We start from the raw sequence: 10,000 nt of genomic DNA on the forward strand, positions 1-10,000 counted from the left end.
CCATTCTGTGTAATGGCTGCACAGAGTGTTATATTACCCCCACGTTGCCCTGGGACATTGACTATAGCCCTGTGGCCAATGATGTTTCTTCCCCTCCTTCGTGTTCTCGTCAGGTTGAACCCAGCCTCATCTACGTAAATGAACTCATGCTGGATCTCCTCTCCATCCATTCGTAAAACTCTGAAAAACAGTGTCAGGCAAAATTGTGTAGTTCAGTGTAGATCTAGTATACATATTACAGTACAGTAAAAGATTATGAGACAGTATGCAAGATCACACTGCTAAAGTGAATACATACCTCTGCATAATCATGCCGCAGTCGTTTCACCCTTTCGGAATTGCGCTCGAAAGGCACTCGATAAATTTGCTTCATTTGAATATGTTTTTTTTTTTAGAATGCGTGCCAGTGTTGATGTTGAGACCTGATGGATATCGTTGAAAATGGCGTGGTTATTGACAATGTTAGCTTGGAGCTGCTTGAGTGTTATAGCATTGTTGGCCAAAACCATGTTTACTATCTCCCTCTCTTGCTGTTCTGTGAACATAGGAGGCCTTCCCCCTTGTCGTCCCTGACCCTCAATCCTATGTAGAAAAAAAACAGTATACAATAGTACAGTAATTTCACAGGAAAAGGTAACAGAAGTGCTGATAGTGCATAGAATACAGTACTGTAAGCAGTTACTGAAACCGTGCAGATGTTTTTGATATGATATTTTTACAATACCTATTTTCCAGTCTAAATGTTCTCATCACACTTGCCACTGTATATCGGCTTAGATTTGGCTGTACTCGCAGTCCAGCCTCCCTCAGCGTCAGGCCGTGGTTGACAACATGGTCAACCAGTGTTGCGCGGATCTCATTTGTCAGATTCGGTCCTCTTTGAGCACCTTCTTGTCTTCCTCTTCCTCCTCCTCCTCCTCGTTCTCCTCCTCGTTCTCCTCGTCCTCCTCGTTCTCCTCCTCGTTCTCCTCGTCGTCCTCGTCCTCCTCCTTCTCGTCTTACTCTTTCTCTGACTCTTTCCATTGTGCTTGAAGACCGATGAACTCACCTGCTGCTTTTTATAGTGCTTATACACCTGATTGGTGTGTCTACAATTAAGCAAACGAGTGTTTGCACACCTGATGACTGTGTTGAACCAATTGGTTGGACGGTGTGGTAATTTGACAGTCAGTGCTTTGGTATTGCAAGGACGTGACTTCATGATAGATTTTTGTGTGTAATGTATGTTAAGTGTGTTTAGTGTTTTGCAAATCACTGTGTGTAGAGTTTTGCAACAAGTGTGAGGTTGACAATGTGCTTAGAGTTGTGCAAATATGGGCTGATGTTTTGCTTCTTGAGTGTAAGGTTTTGCTAATAGTGTACTACTTTTAATTTTAGTGTGTAAGCAATCCAAAAAAACTGTATTAGCTGTGTTTTGTCTCTATCTGGCCCTGGAATAGAGAGAGATGATGAATAACACCACTGATGTCGTTACACTGTGTTGTGGTTATTGTAGTAGAGATATCCAGCCTTCCCTTTATTTAACCAGGTTCAATGAGCGCTGCAACCAGGGAACAACCAGGGAACAACCAGGGAACAGGCAATATGAGACATACTGTACATCAATGGTCTCTCTGTTTGTTCACTGTAGGTGCTGCTAAAACGGTGAGCTCTCACACACGCACGCATACTCACACAAACACGCACATACACACACAGTGGAGAGATGGTAATGTTTATTGAAAAGGAGGGACAAGGTAGCAAGTTATATTGATGACACTTTTGTGATTATTTTGTACAGTGTGTGTGTGTATGTATGTGTGTGTGTGTGTGTGTGTGTGTGTGTGTGTGTGTGTGTGTGTGTGTGTGTGTGTGTGTGTGTGTGTGTGTGTGTGTGTATATATGTGTGTGTGTATATGTGTGTGTATGTGTGTGTGTGTGTGTGTGTGTGTGTGTGTGTGTGTGTGTGTGTGTGTGTGTGTGTGTGTGTGTGTGTGTGTGTGTGTGTGTGTGTGTGTGTGTGTGTGTGTGTGTGTGTGTGTGTGTGTGTGTGTCTATGCTCCGTGCTGCTAATTGGCATATATTATAGTGTGTTTGTGTGTATACCTGCATGCAATGTGCCGTGGTGAACAGTATATGTCCGGCCACATCCATGTGGTATGAGTCACGGTAGTCATGGTGCGTGCCTTTTGTTGGTAAACAGGCCAGGGAATATTTGTGTGCAGGTACCGAGACTCTGTCAGCTTCTCTCTCTCTCTCTCTCTCTCTCTCTCTCTCTCTCTCTCTCTCTCTCTCTCTCTCTCTCTCTCTCTCTCTCTCTCTCTCTCTCTCTCTCTCTCTCTCTCTCTCTCTCTCTCTCGCTCTCTCGCTCTCTCTCTCTCTCTCTCTCTCGCTCTCTCTCTCACTGTGAAAAACTAAAACTGGGGGGAGAGGGAGGAAGGGTAGCCGGAGAGGGAGGCGGGAGGAGAGGAGTGTCTCTTTAAGGGGGACAGAGAGAGGATAGGGAGGAATGGAGGGATTGGGGAAGAGATGAAGAAAGATGGAGGAAGGGAAGGAGTTAGAGGTTGGAGGGAGAGATGGATGGAGGGAAGGAGGTAGAGAGAGGGGGTGAGGCTGCCGTCGAGTCTCAAACAGAGAGATGATTTTCTTCACACTGCCGAACATGACTGACCAAAAATAGCCTCCTTGTCACCAGACAGCCAAAAGCAAACAATAGATTATCTAAACCACATCAAAGGCGCTTCCATCCACCTCCATTCACTACAGCCTTCTGTGCAAAAGCCGGTCACTGTCTGTAGTGGTTAGAGAGTCAGAGAGGGTTTAAACTTAGAGGCACAACCAACAATTACTTCCATGAACAACTACAGAGCATGGGTAGTTGAACAGATCACCATGTGGTTGTATTGAGGTCAATGGGAGAGAGGAAGATTAGATCCATGTGCGTGCTGTCACAAGCGTGATCTGGGAATCCTATTGGAGAAATACATTTTGGGTATCCTCCAGTCTTTGGTGAATCAATCCCACAGACCCAGCCAGTCAAGCCCAGCCTGCCGAGAAGATCTCAAATTATAATTGCCTTTGTCTGTGGATTAGGATTAGCCTATGCAGATTACTTCCTTATTCCATCCAGCCGCCAGGTGTCTGATTGGCTAATCTATTTATTTCCGGTTTATGCAGGGCGGAGTCTACAGTCCAGGTGAGGTACTCTCCCCAACTTCCACAACCCAAAATAATATCTCCTGGCTGTTCCATTCACTTTTAATGTTCTCCAATCTCATCAACAAAGTATGTTTTTGTTGTAACATTATTCAGAGTGTTGACAAAATTAATAAAACTGATGGTCACATGTCTCAGACGTATGTGTTTAGCCAATCTATCTGTGTATGTTGTTGATTGTGAAGAGTATTGAATCCCAACACAAGCTCCTATGGTCTGATGAGGAATGTCCCTTCTACACCTGCATTGCTTGCTGTTTGGGGTTTTAGGCTGGGTTTCTGTACAGCACTTTGATATATCAGCTGATGTAAGAAGGGCTATATAAATACATTTGATTTGATTTTAATGTCCCTGAATGCCCCCTGTCTGTTCAATAATCACAAGAACTGTTGAAGGCCTAGAAGGAATCTGTGCCATATAAAATACAATGTGTTCTCAATCAACCTACTCTGTATAATGAACACACACAAACGCACACACACACACACACGCACACACGCACGCACGCACGCACGCACGCACGCACGCACGCACGCACGCACGCACGCACGCACGCACGCACGCACGCACACACACACACACACACACACACACACACACACACACACTCTTTCCTGGCCCCCTGCATTGGGCTGGAGCACAACAACATCCACCTTCTAGTCTCACACTCACATATCAAGTACCCTGGATTACTGTAGGCCTAAATGTTATTTTTATTGACACCAAAGTTGTGTCAGTCAATTTTAGTTCTCATCAGTTGAATTTGACATGGAAGTTCTCTATAAGAGTTCAGTTCAGACTAGAATGTCAGTGGATTTGACCCCAACCCTGATCAAGACTAATGCATCATAGAGATGTGTTAGATTCAACCGAGTGACTGCGTGACCAGGGGTTGTATGTACCGTGCCTCTGAGGAGGAGTGCTGATCTAGGATCAGGTCCCCCTCTGTCCAAGTAGTATCATTCATATTGATCTAAAAAGGCAAAACTGATCCTAAATCAGCACTCCTACTCTGAGACGCTTGAAACACACTCTCAGGACACCTCTTCCTGACACCTGAACAACCTTTCCTTCTACTGCGTGCTACTTTACACACTATTTTAATGTAGCCACTGTTGCTTCCCCCTACCTTCCTGCTCTGACCCGCGGCGATGATCATCTGGTGATAGACATGTACAAACTTCCTTGCACAGCCTTGTTTTAGATTTAATCTAAGACTAGGCGATTGCTGGACTATGGCTAATCTTAATTTTCATCTTCAGTATTGTCCAATAGGTTCTCTATGGAGACCTGTGATACAGTATCATTATTTGGATATTATCTTTGTTGTTTCATGTTGCTGGGTAGGAGGCTTCATCTTGGAGATGGTTCTATATGTGGCTCTATTGGACCTTCACAGTAACAGTTGACTTCCTGTATTCTTACTGGCTCTGGAGTAGATAACAGTATTGTGATATAATTAAGTAGTCAAATATAGGGTATGCCTCATAACCCCTAATTTCATTGTATGTTTGGTTTACGTTGACATAATCAACTAATTGTATTATTTCACCAGGTGTCTGAAAACAAAGGTTCATGTTTGATTCATGTTGCTTGCTATATCCTATTTAGGACATACACAGCCAATCACACATGCACAAACACGCACACACCTGCACAAATGATAAGTCAGCTTTCTTCCAAACATATTAAAATAGTTTATTTCATTTTTCACTTTAAACAAACCAAAGAGCTTCCTCTCCATCTCATGAGATTGTAGCCTATATGTCTGCATGTGTTCAGGTCAGTGTCTGTGTCCTTCACCTGTCTGTCTATGTGTGGTGTGTATAACCAACCCAACCCTTTTTCTGTGTATGTGTGTAAACCTGCATGTCTGACTCTCTGAACCTGCATTGAGGATCTTGCTTATCTTATCATGAATTCACTCATGGAGTAAGAGCTGCTGTTCTGTGGAGAGTGGGCAGGGGGAGCTGTTTCACTTCTTGGTGAAGAACTCATTGCACATCATGGTGAGGCAGGCCACCAGTGTGACGTACTCCTGGAAGTCCACACTGCCATCTGCGTTTGCGTCCAGATCTTTGAAGATCTTGTCAACCTTTGCCTGGTCAGTGTTTTTCTGTTATAATGATCAGAGAGAGAGAGAGGTAATGGGTGAGACTTTGATTTCAGCAGTTAAAACTAGAATCCATACAGTTGTTATTTGTTTATAAAGGTGTGAGAAATTAAGTTATTCTATTGGATGAGGCGGGTCATGTGTTTGTGATGTTCCAAGCAATTCAATATTTCAGTAGTGTCTGTCTTTAGCAGTATTGTATTTGGTCGTGCTGTTGTTAAAGCATGATTGAACTGAACTGTTCCTAGGATCCACTCACCCCCATGACATCTCCAAGCTCTGCGTTGAGCAGATCTTTGAGTTCTCCCTTGCTCAGGGTCGTCTTGTCGCCCTCCTTGCCAGAGTACTTGTGGAAGGCTGAGATGAGCAATGCCATAGACTGCTGGACCTGTGACATGGTGACTACGAGAGAGAGAGAGAGAGAGAGAGAGAGAGAGAGAGAGAGAGAGAGAGAGAGAGAGAGAGAGAGAGAGAGAGAGAGAGAGAGAGAGAGAGAGAGAGAGAGAGAGAGAGAGAGAGAGAGAGAGAGAGAGAGAGAGAGAGAGAGAGAGAGAGAGAGAGAGAGAGAGAGAGAGAGAGAGAGAGAGAGAGAGAGAGAGAGAGAGAGAGAGAGAGAGAGAGAGAGAGAGAATGGAGGTACACATTTAGGTTATTATTTTACGGTATTATCAATTCAAATCTATTTTTATCTTACATCCGGGTTACCATTCCATACGTCATACGTTCCATATGTCTGGGAAATGAAGTCATGTTGGCACTGGTTTAATCGTGTTTAAACATAAGGTTCAGGTTGAATAGAGGGTTTAAAGAGTACTAACGGTTGTTGCACACGAATCAAGGACTTAACTACACACACACCACGCCCCACTACTGCAAACAGGTTCTACATCTCTACCACAAAGGGAGGAAGAGAAAGAGAGGGGGAGGAGAGATGGAGAGCAATGCAACAGAGGCAATTAGAGTGTGAGAGAGGCGGAGAGAGGTTAGAGATAGAGACATAGGGAGAGAGGCGGAGAGAGAAAAAGAGAGAGAGAGGCGGATATGGAGGGGAGAAAGAAAGAGAAGAGGGGGCTGAGTTGTTTAAACACAAACAGGCATGGCTCTAGCCAACGCCCTTGCATGTCTCTCTCATTAACTCTGGGGGATTTTAAGGAGAGAAAGAGAGAAAGTATATATAGAGAGAGCGATAGAGAGAGAGGGACAGACAAAAAGACAGATGGGATGAAATTGGTGGGCAAGCAGAAAGGCGCGTTGGTATTTTCAGGCAAACAGTAATATAGAAATCCCAGCACCTCCCCCACCCCTCACCTGTCTCCACCCTCTTTCTATCTAGTTTGTTTAAGGTGTGTCTCTTCACATATCTTGCCACTATGTAGGGAGGTTGCTCTCTCTCTTCTCTCTTTCTCTGCCTACCCGTAATCAAGGTGGTGTGAAGCTTCTGAGTTTAAGGAAGCGTCTGTAATGTAAATCCCTCATTTAGCTGACCCTCCTCCCCAGTGTGACTTGCAGTAAGTGCGGTCAAATTAGGACGCTGAAGCAACCATACAGTACGAACATGGTAAGCACAACATTATAGTTGTAAGGAACAATCTCCGTCACTGTGGTGGACTCCACTGATCTTTCTCTGAGTCACTGTGGTGGACTCCACTCGTCTCTCTCTGAGTCACTGTGGTGGACTCCACTGATCTCTCTCTGAGTCACTGTGGTGGACTCCACTGATCTCTCTCTGAGTCACTGTTAGCTGCCCCAGGACTGGCAGGCAGCCAACCAGACACACCTTCGTACCACCCCTCTGACTGCCCATCTGATAACTAGAAACACACTCTACTCACAGAATGGTCAGAGCGAGGGGAGAGAGAGTTTATGGTAAGGACAGAGTGAAGGAAAGAGAGAGCGAGAGAGAGGGGGGGTGGAGGATAGAAAGAGGTAGTGTTCTGCACTATGGAAGGATTGAGGGAGGAAAAGAGAGAGAGGAGGAGGAGGAAGAGAAGAGAGATTCTTTCATCTGAACTGCGTAGTGCTCTGAGTAGCACCCACACATGTTTGAATGGACAGGCAGACAGAGTTACGCCCTCCACAGAGCTTGGCTCAAGATCACAAACAGTGCAGACAGGCGCTTACTAACTGTTGCAAAGCACACCCTGAAGTCATTCAAACTTTTGCAGTCAAGTATTAATCACTATAGAACATTAAACTACACACAATTGCAAATAAATGTTGTAAACCACCCAATGAGAATGTATAATTTGGCACATCTAACATATCAGAGACACACACAGCTAAAACAAACTGAAGCATTTTAGCAGCGAGGCACTATGGTACACGTTTTACTAGGTTTAGTTTTCACTCACCGAAGTTGTGCGAGGAGTTGGACAGTCAGAGAAAGAGAGAGCGATGGAGTGAGGAAGAGAGAGATGGGCTGTTGGTTTTAAACAGTGATTACCACACCCCACTCTCCCCTCCCCTTTCCTCTCCTTTTCCCTCTTTATCTGAGGGAAATGGAAACTGCAATGTCCTGTTCCCTTCTTCATGTGAACTAGTGACTGAACAAATTATACTAGGCATATATATTTTCTAAAGTTAATATTTACTTCACATGACTTTATCACCATAGTAACCAAACAACATCAGAGAGGAGAAATCCCTGCATATGTCTAATGTCTTTGAATGAGAGTGAATACCTCTTATTCTGACTGTAGTTATTCATCCAACAACTTTTCAGTTAAGAAGAATGTAGTAACACTGCAGTATTCTCCATACTGGACAAGCTTCTCCAAACTGTCCAAGCTTCTCCAAACTGTCCAAGCTTCTCCAAACTGGCCAAGATTATCCAAACTGACCAAGCTTCTCCAAACTGACCAAGCTTCTCCAAACTGACCAAGCTTCTCCAAACTGACCAAGCTTCTCCAAACTGTCCAAGCTTCTCCAAACTGGCCAAGCTTCTCCAAACTGACCAAGCTTCTCCAAACTGGCCAAGCTTCTCCAAACTGGCCAAGCTTCTCCAAACTGGCCAAGCTTCTCCAAACTGACCAAGCTTCTCCAAACTGACAAAACTTCTCCAATCTGGCAAAGATTCTCCAAACTGGCCAAGCTTCTCCAAACTGGCCAAGCTTCTCCAAACTGACCAAGCTTCTCCAAACTGACCAAACTTCTCCAAACTGACCAAGCTTCTCCAAACTGACCAAACTTCTCCAAACTGGCCAAGCTTCTCCAAACTGGCCAAGCTTCTCCAAACTGGCAACACTTCTTCAAACTGTCCAAGCTTCTCCAAACTGGCCAAGCTTCTCCAAACTGGCCAAGCTTCTCCAAACTTGCCAAGCTTCTCCAAACTGACCAAACTTCTCCAAACTGGCCAAGCTTCTCCAAACTGGCCAAGCTTCTCCAAACTGGCCAAGCTTCTCCAAACTGGCCAAGCTTCTCCAAACTGACGAAGCTTCTCCAAACTGTCCAAGCTTCTCCAAACTGGCCAAACGTCTTCAAACTGTCCAAGCTTTTTCAGACTCTCCAAGCTTCTTCAAACTGTCAAAGCTTCTTCAAACTGTCCAAGCTTCTCCAAACTGGCCAAGCTTCTCCAAACTGGCCATGCTTCTCCAAATTGACCAAGCTTCTCCAAACTGACCAAGCTTCTCCAAACTGGCCAAGCTTCTCCAAACTGGCAAAACTTCTCCAAACTGACCAAGCTTCTCCAAACTGGCCAAGCTTCTCCAAACTGGCCAAGCTTCTCCAAACTGGCCAAGCTTCTCTAAAATGACCAAGCTTCTCCAAACTGACAAAACTTCTCCAATCTGGCCAAGCTTCTCCAAACTGGCCAAGCTTCTCCAAACTGGCCAAGCTTCTCCAAACTGACCAAGCTTCTCCAAACTGACCAAACTTCTCCAAACTGGCCAAACTTCTCCAAACTGGCCAAACTTCTCCAAACTGGCCAAGCTTCTCCAAACTGGCCAAGCTTCTCCAAACTGGCCAAGCTTCTCCAAACTGGCCAAGCTTCTCCAAACTGGCCAAGCTTCTCCAAACTGGCAAAACCTCTCCAAACTGACCAAGCTTCTCCAAACTGACCAAGCTTCTCCAAACTGACCAAGCTTCTCCAAACTGACCAAGCTTCTCCAAACTGACAAAACTTCTCCAATCTGGCCAAGCATCTCCAAACTGGTCAAGCTTCTCCAAACTGGCCAAGCTTCTCCAAACTGGCCAAGCTTCTCCAAACTGGCCAAGCTTCTCCAAACTGACCAAGCTTCTCCAAACTGACCAAACTTCTCCAAACTGACCAAGCTTCTCCAAACTGGCCAAGCTTCTCCAAACTGGCAAAACTTCTTCAAACTGGCCAAGCTTCTCCAAACTGTCCAAACTTCTCCAAACTGTCCAAACTTCTCCAAACTGTCCAAACTTCTCTAAACTGGCCAAGCTTCTCCAAACTGGCCAAGCTTCTCCAAACTGGCCAAGCTTCTCCAAACTGTCCAAGCTTCTCCAAACTGTCCAAGCTTCTCCAAACTGTCCAAGCATCTTCAAACTGTCCAAGCTTCTCCAAACGAGCCAAGCTTCTCCAAACTGTCCAAGCTTCTCCAAACTGGCCAAGCTTCTCCAAACTGTCCAAGCTTCTCCAAACTGACCAAGCTTCTCCAAACTGACAAAACTTCTCCAATATGGCCAAGCTTCTCCAAACTGGCCAAGCTTCTCCAAACTGGCCAAATTTCT

At 45.0% G+C, this 10,000-nt stretch overlaps 1 protein-coding gene across 1 annotated transcript; it reads right to left on the reverse strand.

Moving 5' to 3' along the window:
- Positions 1 to 4,868: 4,868 nt before the first annotated feature.
- LOC120047743 (ictacalcin-like) lies at positions 4,869 to 7,769 on the reverse strand. Its single transcript, XM_038993300.1, has 3 exons — positions 7,660 to 7,769; positions 5,568 to 5,710; positions 4,869 to 5,311 (listed from the first exon to the last, which is right to left on the reverse strand). Exons 2-3 carry the CDS (start codon positions 5,703 to 5,705, stop codon positions 5,171 to 5,173), a joined length of 279 nt encoding a protein of 92 aa, XP_038849228.1. The 5' UTR covers positions 5,706 to 5,710; positions 7,660 to 7,769; the 3' UTR covers positions 4,869 to 5,170.
- Positions 7,770 to 10,000: the final 2,231 nt, after the last annotated feature.

Source organism: Salvelinus namaycush, chromosome 5 (genome assembly GCF_016432855.1).
Source record: "Salvelinus namaycush isolate Seneca chromosome 5, SaNama_1.0, whole genome shotgun sequence".
Classification (NCBI taxonomy): domain Eukaryota; kingdom Metazoa; phylum Chordata; class Actinopteri; order Salmoniformes; family Salmonidae; genus Salvelinus; species Salvelinus namaycush.

What these genes read in the sequence shown, in the direction of transcription:
- LOC120047743 (XM_038993300.1), bottom strand. Translation starts at nt 5,705, where the DNA reads ATGTCACAGGTCCAGCAGTCTATGGCATTGCTCATCTCAGCCTTCCAC. An exon ending in AGCTTGGAGATGTCATGGGG is followed by an intron (nt 5,312 to 5,567) that starts GTGAGTGGATCC and finishes TCATTATAACAG; the next exon opens with AAAAACACTGACCAGGCAAA.